Source organism: Empidonax traillii, unplaced genomic scaffold (genome assembly GCF_003031625.1).
Source record: "Empidonax traillii isolate 1590-97213 ecotype Southwest subspecies unplaced genomic scaffold, ASM303162v1 scaffold554:size495636, whole genome shotgun sequence".
Classification (NCBI taxonomy): domain Eukaryota; kingdom Metazoa; phylum Chordata; class Aves; order Passeriformes; family Tyrannidae; genus Empidonax; species Empidonax traillii.
Window position 1 is genome coordinate 214896 of NW_020955747.1, and position 16445 is coordinate 231340.

Consider the following 16445-nt stretch of genomic DNA (forward strand, 5'->3'; position numbering starts at 1 on the left):
CAGGGACAGGATGAACACTTGGAAGATGCCACTTTAGGTGTGTTTAAACCCTTGTGTGTGGCCATCCCTTCTCTGAGCAGGAACAGAGGTAAAGGGCACGGCTGGGGCTGTGACCAAGCTCTGTAGTGCTGCCTCACCTTCTTCCCCTTGCAGCCTGGAAGACTGCAAGGGGAATTTTGCTAAATGCCACGTGCTTGTGCTCACCTGAGCTCAGCAGGCTGTGCCGAGACAGGGGTGGGGGTGCAGCTGGGCAGGTTCAGGGCAGCAGGTGAGGATGCAGACCTGTGCAATATGAAAGAGGGAGGTGACTTCTCTGGTGAAACAGAGTCACTCCTGGGACAGGGAGAGAAGGGAGTAGCCACCAGAACAGCTCCAGTCTGTTGCATTAAACATGTGGTAGAAGCTGCTGTGTGAACTGAATTGTTCTGGTTTCTTAAGCAATGAAGCAAGACTGTGTTACCCTGGATGAAGGGCCAGCATGAGGAGGGAAAACTGATAGTGCTGGGGTTGTTGAGCCTGGAGAAGAGAAGGCTCCAGGGTGACAAGGGGGGAATGGCTTCCCACTGACAGAGGGCAGTGTTAGATTGGATATTACGAAGAAGTTCTTCCCTGTGAGGGTGGGGAGGCCCTGGCACAGGTTGCCCAGAGAAGCTGTGGCTGCCCCATCCCTGAAAGTGTCCAAGGCCAGGTTGGATGGGCCTTGGAGCAACCTGGGCTAGTGGAAGGTGTCCCTGCCCATGGCAGGGGGTGTGGGGGAGTGGAACTGGATGGTCTTTGAAATAGTGAGACCGCAGATACTAAGCCACGTGGTCCCAAATGCATCTCCCCTTTATGTACACCATGTCAGCAAGAAAACAGCAAGTAAGAACCCGATGTAATCTGTTATTGCCTCAGGGTCCTGTTAAGGAAACTGCTCATGCTTGTAGCAAAGACAAAAAATACTCCAGCAGAGTTCTGGAAAAGTAAAATATTTCATAGAGCTGATACACCACTGAAATCCTGACCTCACTGAAAGCTCACTGAGGTGAGGGGTCTGCAGTTTTGCCAGGAATAGCAAAATTTTTGGCTTTCCTAGCCTGAGCTAATCCTCTCTAAATGCAGAGACATTTGAGCTCAGTATTCCCAACCTGAGAAGGGACTTTTGCTGCCTGCTGTCCTTCCAGAAGCTCCTGTTTTGGGGAGTCCCACCTCAGCACGTGACTCTGGAAGGACCAGCACTTGGTGCAGGGTGAGACAAAAACCAGTCTTGGAAAACTACTGAGTAACTTGAATATGGGATGGTGGGCTCAGGAATAACAGGCTTAGAGAGTTTTATACCAAGAAGCTATTTACTTTGAACAGTCATATTCAGCCACAGTATAACATCTAATCAATCCACATGAATACACCTACAACAGGTAATTAAAAAAAATAATAAACGAGGATGCTAATAAATTAAGTACATTTAACTTAGATGGGACAATGGTCTTTGTGACAGCGGTGACAAAGGCTGGTTCTGCAGTCACTCCTCGAGGATGCAAATGCCAAGCGAGACAAATCCCTGGGGATTCCCCCTCCCTGCAGTCCTCATCCTGCACGTACAGAATGCACGTGCTGGCCTCTGTCCTTCCCGTTGTCACAGGGACCTCCACATTCCTCCATCCTCACAACATGCAACACTTTCCTTTTGCTTTCACTGCACCACTGCATTGTTCCTTCTGCTAGTACACAAACACTTTTCTATCTAATAATATAAAGCAGAGTCCCCAGAGCCCATCAAAGCCACGTCCAACGGCATCTTGTGGCACTTAGCGTGTATCAGTCCTTCCGTGGAGGCACCCAAAGGTGACAGCTTTACAAAAACAGAACAAGCTGCGAACTTTTCAGATTTAATACAGAGATTTAATAGAGCTCACAGACACTAATGCTTCGTCTGGAATCCAGTGACTTTTACACCTTCAGGAGAAGCAGAAGATGGATCCCACCCCAAATTAAAAGGCAAGAATAGGGATTTTTCAGAAGTCTTTGCATGACAAAAGCATAAGCAACGGTGACTTTCAGAGAGGCTTGTTCTCCTATAGTGCTTAAATGCCTTGAAAACATCACCCACACCAGAGTGGAGAGTGAATGCCACTCTGTGCCTTACATAATTCCTACTACAGGATAAAGAAATGGGAGCTGTGATACGAGAATAGTGATTGAGTTCAGAGGAAAAACCATGCACTCCCTGCACCGACCCACAATACACTGACACCTTGACAGCTCAGCAGAGGACCAGTTCTCCCACTTCCCTGGAAACTGCTACTGTAGCAGCTTCTGAGGAGCAGAGCTGTTTTAGGAGAGCTGCAGTTCCTGTTTGGAATGAACTGTGTGTAAGCTAACACACCTCTGGGTCCCCATTAGTCCGAGATGTGCCAGCAGGGTGACGTTGACAGCAGCAGGACAGGGGCTGTGCAGCCAGGGACACCGAGCACCCAGGGCAGGTGATGTCTGGGAGGGGCGAGCGAGCCCTGGCACCCACTGCTGTGAGCCACACCACCACTGGCAGTTGCTGCGTTTCTCCCATGTATGCTGATCATCCATTCAACATGTAAAAACAAGGTGGCACCGGCCTTCAGGGCAGGTGAAGGTGTTACTGTACAGGTACAACGGAACAAGAACCCTTCCGCGATGTGTGCGCTCCGGAGCTGTTGTTGGGTTCTCTGTAAGTAGGTTCAGCTGGAACAGACTTGACCCTCTTCCACAGCATCAGGAAGGGATGGGATACCTGTCTGCAGCCCCCTCACTCCCACTTCCCATACCGGGGGAAACAGGCCTCCTTGAGTCTTTGCTTTATCAACTCCAGAGACTCCTGTTCCCACCTGCCTCTTTTGTTGGTGTTGCCAGCAGAGATCCAGCTCTGCCCTGCATCAGTCAGTGTGACTGTCCTTCTCCTCCTTAGGAAGCAGCAGGCTTGACCTGGCCGGAGAGCTGGTGGCTCTCTTGATCACCTCCATCCACCTGCCAAGAAAGGATGTAAGAAATGCTCAGCCCCTCGCTCCCAGATAATCTTATCTTTGGTTATGAGCTGTACCCCTTTCCCCAAAGCTCCCAAAACGGACATTTTCTTTCTTTTACAAGTCTTTTAGGAAATTAACTCTTCAAATGAACAGCTTGAGATGTGCTAAATACCCTGCAGAACGTGGTTGCCTGTCCAAGTAACAGCTCTACAGTGCTCTGAGCTCCAGAGAACTCCCCTGAGAGCTCACCATGTTCTCCCCTCAGTGGGACGACAAGCTGACAATAATTGTTGCTTTTCGTACAATAAATTAGGAATTAGGTACAGCCTTACTCGTGGAAGAAAGCAAAGCAACAGTGAAAAAAAGCAAGACAAACCCACTCTGAATGAAACATTTCCCCCTTGAAATCACTACATGAGCCCAGTGGATTAAAGAGCACAACTTACAGCTCGGGTAGCTGATAACTAAGCTGTTCACAAGCGTGTGACACTCTCCCAAGGGAGGGGGACATATGTGACACCCACATTCCAAAGCAAACAATACGACCCTGCGTGGCAGGACCCTGGGCAAGGGTTTTCAACATTTAATATAAAAGCAAAGTTTTGTGCTTGATGCATTTGACACAAAATTCGGACCCTGTGTGGAAGCCCCTAAGAGCAGTTAATTGCAATTACAGAGAACAAGAATAATTAAAAAAAGTAATTACAGAGAAAGTAGCCAAGTGAAAGGCAGCCCTGGACTTGTTGTTCTCAGCCTTGTTATAAATCCTGCTTCCAGAGGCTGAAGAGAGAAAAAAAATGTATCTTTCCAGAAGCTGGAAATCTGATGCCCAAAGAGGTGGTGGGGCTGAGCACCCCACAGCCCTTCCTCCCATGTGCCTCTCTGGCTCCAAGGAAGCCTCAGACTCCTGGCACAAGGCACAGCTCACGGGTCTGGGTGCACCCCCAGCTCTTCCCCACCCAGAGGAGGGTTCTGGCACAGGAGAGATCTCCAAATATCATCAGTGGGAAATGAAAGGGAATGGATTTCCTGAGAATGTGCTCGGACTGGAAGGAAAGAGAGGTCTCGGGACGACCAACCACTGAGTTAACAGCAGGTCATACAGCAGGATGGAGGAAACAGAAAATTACCTCTCAAAGGTGTATTTGCTCTCAGCCCTGAAGAAATACACGTGGGACTTGAACTGAAGCTTGAAGACATAATCCTTCTGAATCCCATCCGCCTCCACGGGGGAGCTGACCGTGTAGCCGAGCAGCGGGAGGCTGGCCAAGGGATAATCGTCCTGGAAGAGCCCAAGAGCCTAGCCCTTAGTGCAAGGCCCCCCTGCCACACCGCTCAGCCCAACACGCAGGCACGGGTAAGGGCTGTGAACTTTGGTTTAGGAGAAGACAGGAGGAGAAGCAGCCTGCCTTTTTTGCAAGGCCACCGACAGCTTATAATGAAACCTCCCCCCAACTCCTTTCACCATTTTTATGGAGTTATTTGCTTCTGTTCCCCTGCCCATCGCTACCGCCTGGGCTCCCTCTTCCCTCTCTGCACCCTTTCTGTGGAACTCCAAGCACAGATCTGACACAAAAGGTAAAATAACCCTCCCAAATCAAATGTGCCCTGGAGGCGAGAAGCCAGAATAACCCAGTAATTGGGTTAATAAACACAGTTTGTTGGTTTAATAAGATGAAAAGATTGAGCTGCAGTATGGTTTGTTATCAAGCAGGTGCTGAATGCACCATGGGCAGGAAAATTCCTGGAGCCTGTTGATCTGAGCCAAAGCCCAGAAAGCCCAGAAAGGAGAGAAGTGGGCCAATACTGCCTGAAGGCTGCCAGGTCCATCGCCTCCTTTAGTCACTGCATGGGGGGACCCACAGAAGGTCAGTACTACCAGAACTGGAAATCCTAATTAAATTCCACAAGGAGGGCCCACAGCTTTTCAGAGACCAGCTTTATTATGAACTACCTCCCACTTGTTACTCTGCCTCAAACAGCAGTGCCCCTGGAGCTGAAAGGCAAGGACCTTCAGGCACCCCCAACACCCTAAACACCATCCCCTCGCCTACCCCTGCTCACCTGGTGCGTTTTGTAGAAAAACAAACAGAAGTTGGTGAAGACAACCCACAGTTTCTGCCAGCCATTGCTGTTCTTGAACTTCCTCAGCAAATACCCAGAGAGCTGGTTCTAGCACAGAAGGAAAAGAGAACTGCTGTGAGAGCACAGGTTGCCATCCTGCTGCAGGTAAACAGCCCCAGGCTGCCTGCATCAACTGCTCCTGCACTTGCTCCCCAGCGTAAAAGGCCTCCCAGGTCTGGTGACAGTCACCAGGGTCCATCCCTTCAGCCACCCTTTCTTATGTGCAGAAAACCCATGTGGAACACTCGGCGTGAGAAGGGAAGTAAAGCAGGAGACGAAACAGAGGGTGGCAGAGCTGGGGACAAGTGACACGTGGCAGCTACGCAAAGCCAAGCCAGCGTGGAAGGGACTGCAGGGAGGGGAACACCACTGCCTTGGCGTCAGTCGGGGGATAAGGAAACCTACACCACGGAATGACAGCGCAGCAATTCTGGGATTTGAGAAACAGACAGGATACATGGCAGATTTACACAGAGAACCATTTTGTGAGGCATAAACAGAAGGAAATCCTGTCTCTACAAGGCAATAGTACAACTCTGCCGCTGAGGATGAGCAACCTCACGCCAGCAAGTGAGCAGTTAAGAGGCAGGACATTTTTCTGGGCATCCCATGGCTCCTCCCCACCAGTGCAGAACTTTACCTGGATCATGCACAGGTAATCAGACAGGGATAGGCTCTGGTTCCGGTACCAACAAACATGGGTGATTGTGTTGGGCCGTTGGGCCTGGCCCAGCAAATAGCGAGGAGGAAGCTCTGGAGAAACAGCAAGAGAGCAGAAAACTGAGCAGAGAAAGGGGGAGAGAAATAGAAAAACAGAATGTTAGGGTGAGAGAAGTGATGCAAGAAAGGCAGCTGTTAAAGGAAAAAGGATTATGAAAAAAATGATGGTGTTAGAACACAGAACAGATCAGAGCAAGAGAGAGTGCAAGAACTCACGTTCAATCCCAAAACCTATAGCAGGGTGGGCTCATTATCCAGGCATAAAACTGTGAGATTGGTGCCTTTTCCAAAGGTGTCAGCAGGGAAAGGCAGGCCTGTCCTCTCCAACAGAAATCACAACAGAAACCAGCTCAAGTGTCCAACTTCTGGACCCCAAGCCCAGGTCACATCTATAGCATTTCTCTTACCCAGCAGACCCACATGCACTCTGTATCAGGAAAACCCAGGAGCTCCAGTGGCCAAACTTTTAACTCCTTCTATTAAACACGTTCCTCAGGAGCAGGGCAGGGCCGGCAGGCAGGGACAGGGAGCAGCACCACAGCACACTGCCCCATTGCTGTTGTCTAGTTAGTGACCTCCTTTTTCTCTCCACAGTACTTTGAGTCTTTCCACTTCTGGAAGCCTTCCAAGCATGCCAGCCTCCAGGAAGGTGTCCTACCTGCCAAACTGCTGCCTAAAGTGAAACCACAGAGGTGGGACAAGCAGTGTAAGGAGCGCTGAACTGATCTGTCTGGAAATCCGCAGGATTCAGGATTCAGTACCCAAACGTGCCACCAGTGCCACACTGCTCTGCACCAGATGGCAAGATCCGAGGTACCAGCAGCTCACAGAGTCAGAGGATCCCAGAATGGTTTGGGTTGGAAGGGACCTTAAAGCTCATCTTATTCCACCTCTCTGCTGAGGACAGGGACACATTCCACTAAACCAGGTGGCTCAGAGCTCCATCCAGCCTGCTCTTGAACATCTCAGCAAGGACATAATAAACAACTCTGCTCAGTATAACGTGATGCTGCCATGAAAAGGCACTTGGCTGATTCAGTCCTGCCAGCAAGGGAAGGGCAGAGAAGGTGTGTTCCCACTGAACTGAACTCCCTCTTCTTAATTCTGGGTGCAGTATAGCAGCTAACCAGAGCTCAGTACAGCAGAGTCAGTCTCTGAAGGGAAATATCATGGATAGGTAACTCACAGAATCACAGAACCACTAAGGTTGGAAAAGACCTCCAAGATCACCAAGTCCAACCTCTGATCAAATCCCACTAAACCATAAAGTGAAGTGCCACATCCACACATTTTTTGAATACTTCAGGGATCGTGACTCCACCACTTCTTCGGCAGCCTGCTCCCATGCTTAACCACTCTTTCAGTGAAGAAATTTTCCTTAATATCCAACCTGACCCTCCCCTGGCACAACTTGAGGCTGTTTCTTCTTGTCCTGTCCCTTATTCCTTGGGAGCAGAGCCTGACCCTCCTGCAGCTCTCCTCTCCTGTCAGGGAGTTGCAGAGATTGAGAAAGTCCCCAGGAGCCTCCTTTTCTCCAGGCTGAGCCTGCCCAGCTCCCTGAACTGCCTCTCATCAGACCTGTGCTCCAGATGCTTCCCCAGCTCCGCTGCCCTTCTCTGGACACACTCCAGCCTCTCAATGTCTTCCTTGTCATGAGGGGCCCAAAACTGAACCCAGGAATTGAGGCTTCTCACCAGCGCCCAGTGCAGGGGGACGGTCAGTCCTCCAGCAAGGAGGATGAAACCCAAAGGAACACCTCAGTCCTAGGATATCCTGGGTTTCCTTTCAGCTTTCCCTGCTTTGGTGCCGTTGCCGAAGCAAAGCCCTGCTGCACGGAGAGCGGAGCGTGAGTACAGACACACAGACATGCAGAGAGGGGACAAGCATGCGGTGGTGTTTGATGGCCCGTGCTCCCCCTGGATACAGAAACGCTGCCGAGGAGGAACGGGAGATGGAGGCCGGGGCAGGAGGGACAGAGTGAGGCGAGCGCTGCCCCCGTGGTACCTCGACGGCCACACTGTGGTCAGTCATGGAGACGCTGGTGTTGCGGTACCAGCACACGTGCATGGTTGTGTTGGCACGGTGGTGACTCTGCCTGTCCAAGGAGCTACGAGAGGAGTGTATGTCATCTTCAGACTCCTGTTCTAGAGAGACCTCATCAGAGGATCCTGGGGGAGGAGAATCGGGCAGCGGTTTAAGAAAACTGTGCAGTACAAAGAGCAAGAGAAGCTGGGATTCCTGAGAGAGGCTGTTTTCTCTTGCCATTGTCAAGTTGAACTGGTCACACAGCTCCTGTGAGCACACACTGAGCAGGCTGATCTGATTTTTGCTACTCGGCTCTGCCTGGGGCAGCTGATTCATAGGATCACAGGATGGCTTGAGTTGGAAGGCACCTTAAAGCTCATCTCGTTCCAACCCCCTGCTGTGGGCAGGGACACCTTCCACTCGAATAAAATCACAGAATGGTTTGATTCAATGCTGCGTCAAACAAACAAAAATGACCACAACTTCCTCTTGAGTCGGGAGGAATAGCACAGTGTTCCTAGAAGGCACACTGCATGTTTCAGCACAGCCACAACACCGCCAGACACAGGAATGTAAAAGCTGACCTCCAAAGATACCACAGTTTGGACAGAAAAAATCATTACATGGTTAAATTGAGAAAAATCTACGCAAGAGACGAATAAGTACCTTATAAAAGGTACCTTAACAATTCTGCAATGGGAGGATCTCTGCTGCATTTAAAGCTACCTTGAAGTCAGTCTAGGAAGACAAGCATAGTCCTCTTGATTAAAACCAAAGCTCCACTAACTCTCCATTACTATATGAATTATAAAAATACTTCATTTATGTCATCAAATTCACAACAGGAAAGGTGAAAAGGATAGGGTAACTGCTGTTTTTCAAGGAGGCAGGAAACACCACTTACTGTTGGAGCGGTTGCACACAGAGTTTTCCAGAAGCATCTCGGATTTCTCAGTAGATTTCTTGGCCATTTCAATTGCCACGTTTAGGTCTTCCATCCACTTCCCCATCTCCAGGCGGGTACTGCAAGAGAAGCAGTGGGAATGGGGATCCTCCAGCCCAGAGCTGTGACTGAGTGCCCATGTGCTGGAAGGAGGCACAGGTCACCACCCCTTTCCATTAGATAAATCAAAGCAAAATTAGAATTCCTCCAAAGCAGGAGCTTCCCAGAGAGGAAAAAGATCTCACACAGCCTTCATCTCTATACTCAAGCCTTGAAATAAGACTAAAATAACCATCAAACACTTGGACTTTACATCAGAGAGAATGAACAGACAGCTAGGGGGGACACAGAGCATCCCCTCTGGAGCTTTTGGGCTCAGAGAAGGAATCAAACATTTTGGAGATGGAGGAGTATGAGCAATTATTTTTTTGAAGGATAAAAGGCAACCTGAAAGACATCCCATCTTCTAAAGGGATCTGACATCTCACGTGAGTAAAACCCAGATTGCAGGAAGAGGAGGCTTCCTTCACCCCTCACAGGTTCCATTATAGGATGGCAGATTCACAGCTCCTCAGCGTGTCTCTGTATCCATGGATATCCATGGATATGCAACAGAGGAAGGTTTGCCTTTAGACAAGGCCACAATTCTCTTTTTTTTTTTTGGTAACTATCTTTTTTTTTCTGAAAGTTTTTAATTTGGACTACAGATTTCATACATGGTCTAGGCCCAGCAGCAATCTTTATTTCTGACAGGTATTCTGAGCTATTTCAAAGTTATGACAATGTAAAAATTTTATTTATTTTTCCAAATTTAAGAATCTTCCAAGCACCTTATGATTCGCAGCTGCTGAGAAATGTTAAAAAAAAAAAAAAAAGGACATTTTCAGTTGTTAGGCTGCATATCAAAAGTATTGATTCCTGTGCCACTACACACCTGATGTGTGGATATTTTGTAGTGGTTATTTTTCAAGAACAGGTCATCAAACAGTAAAAAACCCTATGAATTAAGGTTGAGATTTAGTGCTCCCACCCTGCATCCTTAGCATTCCCAACTCCATCTGCCTTTTCAGCACACCAGCAGAAAGACAAAACCTCCTAAAGCTGATCCTGAGACACCAGGTATAGGAGACACTCTAAGTACAATTCAGGCAGAAAGCAACAAAAAGGCACCAAACTCACTGCCCAAGGATAAAAACAATCCCTTTTCAGTCTTACTTATCTCCAAGCCAGCCTTTAATTTTTCCTCTCTCTTTCCAGCTTCCTCCATCAGATCTTGCAGGAACTCTCCCCTCCTTACAGGGATTTGCATGTTCTGGAGTTTAATTCTTTTGAGTCTCTAAAATATTTGTATGTTCTGATTTCATTTCGTCTTCTGCAGTGGTTTGAAGGATGACACTTGGCAACTCACAAGTACACCAACACAATGGCAATGTTATTGCTGCTGTTTGTGTTTTGGGTGAGACAGAATCACACTTCAAAGCTCACCTCATTCCACCCCCTGCCATGGGCAGGGACACCTTCCACTAGCTCAGGTTGCTCCAAGCCCTGTCCAACCTGGCCTCGAACACTTCCAGGGATGGGACAGCCACAGCTTCTCTGGGCAACCTGTGCCAGGGCCTGCCCACCCCTATGTCCAACCCTGCTCCCTGTCAGTGGGCAGCCATTCCCCCTGGTCCTGTCACTCCAGACTCTTGTAAACAGTCTCTCTCCTTATTCCTTCTTGGCTCCCTTCAGGTACTTGAAGGTCACAATTAGGTCACCCCAAAGCCTTCTCTTCTCCAGGCTGAACAATCCAAATTCTCTCAGCCTCTCCTGCATCCCTCTGCTCATCTTGCTGCCTCCTCTGGACTCCCTCCAGCAGCTCCATGTCCTTCCTGTGCTGGGGACCCCAGAGCTGGAGCTTCAGGGGGGAATCTCACCTGAGCAGGGGCAGAATCCCCTCCTCATCTGTTGCCTATGCTGTGGGGATCAGAATAAACTACTCCTTCCCAAAACTCAACACTGAAAAAGGAGTTGTGGAGTGCCCTGGGCTTATTCTGAAGTCCAGAGGGTGCATGAAACACCCCCTCCTAGCCCTGCACCAGTAACTTCCTGGAGACAGAATCCCTCAAAGCCACAGGCAATTGAGGAAAACCAGGGTTACCTGGCTGCCACCACTATGGTCTTCTGTGCAGAATAGATGGTGAAGCAGTGTGGGACGGCCCATTCATTCTCACTCTCCTCCACCTGCAGAAAAAGAAAAGACTTTTCTCATCACTGCTCAGTAATCAATAAACACTAAAACTGTCCTCCTTTGCTAGCTGGGATTGGAGTCAAACCCGGCTGCAGGAAGTGCGGAACAGCTACTTTCGGAGGAAAACCACCTACTTCCACGGTTATTTTGGCTCTATATTACAATCTATTGTGTGGTTCTACTGCAGGAGCACAACACCACATCCAACAGGGCAAGGAAAGCGGTCAGAGTAGATTTGACTCATTACTTACCGGAGGGTCGAGCACTATCAGCTGCAAACCAAAGACAGAAAGAACAATCCCATCAGAACAGGGGATGGGGAGGCAGGAGGGCTGGTTTTTTGCCTAGGAGTGTGCAGGGGGGGCAAAACACCAGGATAAATAAATCCCTATTTCCAGATCAGCCTCTCACAATAGTGTGAAAATGAATGGACAAGAGGGTGTGCTCCAGTAGTTTTGCTAATGTGGAAGGAAAAGGTTCATCACCTGCAGACAAGGCTGCTGAGACTGGCCTGGGAGCAGTTTGTGGCTTTGGTCCTTGTGCCCTGAAGGAATTCCTCAACCTGCCGTAGGCAAAGCCATTTCCTTAACCCTGTGATGCAACTTGGAACCACTTACCAACATGCCATGCAGAGAGAGGTGTCCGTGGATTTTGAACTGATTTGTCCCTGTGACCCCTTTGCTTGTGTACAGTAACATATCTGAGAACTGGAAAGGCAGGAAGAGGACAATCAGTGTTCTGAAAGCAGCAGGCAGGGACAAGGATTTTTTGACATCTCCTTAAAAATTTGTTGTTTAAAAGCCACAGTAGATGCATGAAAAATGCCATTTCTCAGTCAGTTTGGCAGACTTTCCTTAAATCCACTCATGTTTATTAACAAGAGAGGCAATTAAATTTTAAAATTCTGTTAAAACTGTGCCATTAAGGAACCAAGTTGACCAGAAGTAGTGCCACAGTCATGCTTTCTAAACATCCCTCAGAGCGAGCTTTCAGTCTCAAGTGCTGATTTTTGCCACAGGCACACAAAAACACACTTTCCCAACAACTTTATGTTGAAGACTTTGGGTTTATGAAAGCCAGAAGCAACACCCACCAGGAAGAACATCCGCTGCTGTAAGCCCTTCTTAGTGAGCTTGTACAAGCAACCTTCCCGAATAAACTCCTGCAGCAGAAAAGAGAAAGTTAGACAAAGCTTGATCTTTCCCAACTAGAGAATTTCATTTTCATCCCAGAGTACACAGATGTTGATTGGTGCCCAGCAATGATCACTAACAGATTTGTTAAAGGCCAGATGACACTTCTCCTCCTGGTTTGTGACATGAATCAGCTCCTTGCTGCAGCCAGCGTTTAAATCAGTGAAGGAAGAGAAAGGAAAGAAGCAGAATTCCTGTCGGACACCAGCAGTTCACCTATCACACTTACATCCCACCGCAGTGACTGCCATAGCATCCCCAAAGCACATGCGATGCTCCTGTATTTATGCCCAACACATCTATCAAAAACAAAGAAACAAAAAACCAGGCAGGAGCTGCACAAATTCCTGTAAAACAGAGACACCAGTTTAGCCCAGTGCCATGCTGGGAGTGGATTTCCTATGCAGCTCCCACTCAAACACAGAGCACCAGTGTACCCAGTATCTGTACTGGAAACACAGAACTGCAGTCAGAGTCTCAGCAGAAGCATTTTTGATTTGTTCCTCAGGACATCACCAAGGTGATGGTCCCATCATCCATGGGATTTACTATGAGACAGTTACACAGAGACTTTACAGTCATCCCATAAACCAGAGGGGCAGCAATGGCAAATCCATGGTTCAAAGGCACTTCCTTGGCAATAAAACCAATACAGGCTCTAAAAATGAAGCAGAGGCACCTACCCTGCCAGGTGCTGTGAGATTGTCTATCCCAATCAGGTCATGCTGCAGCTCTGTCAGCTTCTGGAAGTTTTCCAGGCGGATGAGGCTGTGCTGCAGCTGCGATGTCATCTCTGTGACTTCCTTCAGCGCGTCTGTGCGGAAAACAGCACCGAGGGGATCAGAGCGGAGCAGAGAAACGCAGGCCACCCATTTCACCCACCCCTGGAAAACTGAATCTGAAAGTTATATCTGAAATTTATAGCCAGCTTTAAAACAGAACAGTTTAGCTGGAAGGGACCTGCAGTGATCACCCAGTCCAACTGCTAACTCCTTAAAGAGTGCTTTAGAGCTACCCAGCAGGTAAGTAGATACTAACAAGCAAATTCATAGCACTTCCTATGCTTCTGAAATTTATTGTGTATCTCAAATATTGCTCATATAAAAAAGTATTTACCACGCAGCCAAAAGTAAAGTAAAAAATTAAATCCAACTATTTCTGCCAAAGATTACTTTGTCATGAATAGAATTTAATATCTACGTTTTTGATACTACAAAACAAGCATTTTTTTTGTCACATTTTTACTTATAAAAACCGAAATTTTTTTCCTGCTAAAAAGGGAGACAAGAAAAGGACTAATTTTCAGCTTTGGTTGAAACCTTGGGAGTCATTAAGATTACTATGAGAAAACCACTTCCTGGAACGTCAGACAAAAAGTATTTATATTGAATTTGTGGACCTAATTGAACGTAAGTGTTCCAGGCCAGGTTGGACAGGGCGCTGTGAGCACCCTGGTCTAGTGGAAGGTGTTCCCGCCCATGGCAGCAGAGCGCAACGAGGTCAGCTTTAATGTCCCTTCCAACCCAAACCATTCCACGATTCTATGATTCTACAATTCTTGTCTCCCCAGGGTACAGGCAAAATTTTGGATGTTCGTGGAAGGGGTGTCTGCCAGCAGGCACACAGCTGGGGGCTCACTCACTGCGGCAGTCGGCAAAGTCCCGGTGCTCCGCCGTGTAGTGCTTGCACAGCCTACCCAGAATCAGCTTGTAGTGCATCAGTCTCTGGATGGGTTTGAGCAGAAATGTGTTGAGGGGCAGGTAGCAAACCTTCTGCAGCTCAAACTCCTTATAAACTGTCTCCAGCTTCTTGAGGCGCTTGGTTGCTTTCTCCAGTTCTGTCAGGACCTCATCATGCTTCTGCAGGTAACTGGTGAACTCCTGTGGAATTGGACAAAGGATTACTCAGATCAAAGGAAAACAGTCTTTCATAATTCAAGAAAGTGGCAGAAAGCTCTCAGTCAGTGTCAAAATAGGTCTGTATGGCACTGTGCCTGTGCCTGCTGGTAGTCGAAATAGCCATCCCACACGCCTGCACTCCCATTCAAGCCACTGGTTTTAATGGAATAATTACTCCACTACTACAGCACAAGAGTAACTGTTCCACAGAGGCACTCTGCACCAAACAAAGGTGACTTCATTTCAAAAGCTCTGTCTTTAAAAAATACGTATATTTTCAAATTAAATAACCTTATGAACAAAGGTCTCAATACGGGAGCTAGAGAAACAATTTTTCTTTCTTTTCTGCTGAATAAGCAACAAATAAACACCTTTTCTCAAGGTAAACGTAAGTGGCTAAATAAAAAAACAGTGATCCTAAGCCTTCATGCAATTATTTTATTACGTTTTCTTTTCAAATTGTTATCAACAATAATTGTTTGCAAGTTACTTCAAGACTGACTGAAATAGAGCAGGGTTACATTGGATTCAGGGAAGAATTTCTTCCCTGTGAGGGAGGTGAGGCCGTGGCACAGGTTGCCCAGAGAAGCTGTGGCTGCCCCATCCCTGCAACTGTTCATAGCCAGGCTGGGTATGGAGCAACCTGGGATAGTGGAAGGTGGGCAGCGGGTGAGACTAGAGGAGCTTTAAGGTTTGTTCCAAACCAAACCCTCCTGTTATTCTGTGATTAGTGGAAATACTAAATCTTGAACTCTAATCCTTGACAAAACAAACCAAAAAAGACTCAATAATCCCAAAATTTCATTTCTTGAATCCTGTATTTACCTTTAGGATGCGCATATTCCTGAGCATGACATCTCCAATGCGCTGGTAATCTCCTTTCACGTGAGCATTGGTTCTGCCTTCCCTGGAACACACACAAGGAGGAAATAAGAAGGCAACATAAAGAGGGGATAAGAAATTTCTGTTTCCTCCCTCCATCTTCCTCTGTAATTCAAGACATAATCTTTAGCCACTTGAGATTCCCATTTCACTGCTCAGAATGAAAACCTGTTACATGAAATATGGAAGCTGCATGAAATAAACACAAAGCTACGCTGAGAAAGGACTAGAAATGAATTTGTGTGAAAGTCTATTCAGGAGCTGAACTCTCAGACCTCTGAATAAATGTTGTAACATGATCACACCTGAATTTATTTTTGTTCATACTCCTTTTGAATGGTAATTATATTATAATATGTAACATGTCAGGTCAGGAGAAGGCAATGCAAAGGCTAAGAGACTAAAAACATGCTCTGTGAAATAAATGGTGCTGCAAGAACTGAACTCTCACCTTAACTACAGAAAATGTTTCCTAGATTTTCATCTGGAGTTTCATTAACTGGAAGGTGTGGAAAAAACATGCAGATTATCTTTTAGACCTTGTGTTCCTTCTCTTTTCTAAGGCTTGAGAGACATTACCGAGTTATATTAGCGATTGGACTTGACAATCTTAAGGGTCTTTTCCAACCTAAATTGTTCTGTGATCACAAAACCCTTGGTCTGATGCACAACTCACACGACTACGGGGTATTATACACAAGGCAGAGCTTGAAAAATGGGCTTTGCACAATGCATTTAGTACTTTTTATATAACTACAATTTAGGAAAAGACTTCTCCTTGATTCTACTGATGCAGAAATACCAGTTCAAAGAGCGACTGAGTCTGGTTTTCACATGAGGATGTAGAAAAAGGTCCCCCTGTTCACTTACCAGAGCGACAGCCTTTGTTCAATCTCTTTCAGAAAGCCTCGATGGAATTCATAGATGGGGTCTATGTTGGAGAAGAGCAGTGTCATCAGGCCCTCTGGCATGGCATTCTCCTTGATGACCGCACTGCGGAACCACTGCCAGAAAATCAGAAATTCTGATCAATTTCTCTACTTTGGAAGTTCATCATTAGAACAGAGATTCCCGCTCCTGCAGCGATGAGGGAGGAGAAAGTATGCACAGGGAAACAGCAGGAAGGAAGGAGAAATATTTAGGGAAGGTGTAATTTGTGAAAAATGAAAAGATGGGATTTTTTTTTTCCTTGCCAAACATTAGGAAGATGAGACATGTGGCTGGCTCTGGGCATGAACGTGTTTTGGAATGCAATGATGGGATGGTTGGTGACAGCTGAGTGACGGTCAGTTACCCAGTGGCTGCCCCAGCTGCTGTCACACCACTGCTGTCACTTCCATGCAGACACAACTGCTCTCATACACCTTGGAGCCCTGTGCAAGTTACTCAGCAGTTGGAGACATCTCGTTGCAGGTCACACTCTGCACTTTATCGCTTTCGGTTCCCCGC

General features: G+C 47.3%; 1 protein-coding gene across 5 annotated transcripts in view; it reads right to left on the reverse strand.

The window, feature by feature from the left end:
* Positions 1-1309: 1309 nt before the first annotated feature.
* The window catches only part of FARP2 (FERM, ARH/RhoGEF and pleckstrin domain protein 2), a 68660-nt gene continuing 53524 nt past the window's right edge, over positions 1310-16445 (reverse strand). For 2 of the 5 annotated variants that reach the window (XM_027897693.1, XM_027897694.1), the window contains exons 16-27: positions 15867-16000; positions 14940-15021; positions 13859-14096; positions 12900-13030; positions 12117-12185; positions 11641-11730; positions 10934-11016; positions 8752-8870; positions 7827-7990; positions 5043-5150; positions 4109-4260; positions 1310-2979 (exon numbers count right to left, since the gene is read on the reverse strand). In XM_027897693.1, coding sequence (XP_027753494.1) covers positions 2889-2979; positions 4109-4260; positions 5043-5150; positions 7827-7990; positions 8752-8870; positions 10934-11016; positions 11641-11730; positions 12117-12185; positions 12900-13030; positions 13859-14096; positions 14940-15021; positions 15867-16000 — 1461 coding nt within the window. In that variant the 3' untranslated portion in view covers positions 1310-2888. Of the gene's footprint in view, positions 2980-4108; positions 4261-5042; positions 5151-5742; positions 5883-7826; positions 7991-8751; positions 8871-10933; positions 11017-11640; positions 11731-12116; positions 12186-12899; positions 13031-13858; positions 14097-14939; positions 15022-15866; positions 16001-16445 lie in introns of those variants that run through there. The other 3 variants (XM_027897697.1, XM_027897696.1, XM_027897695.1) reach the window with 3 other exon arrangements.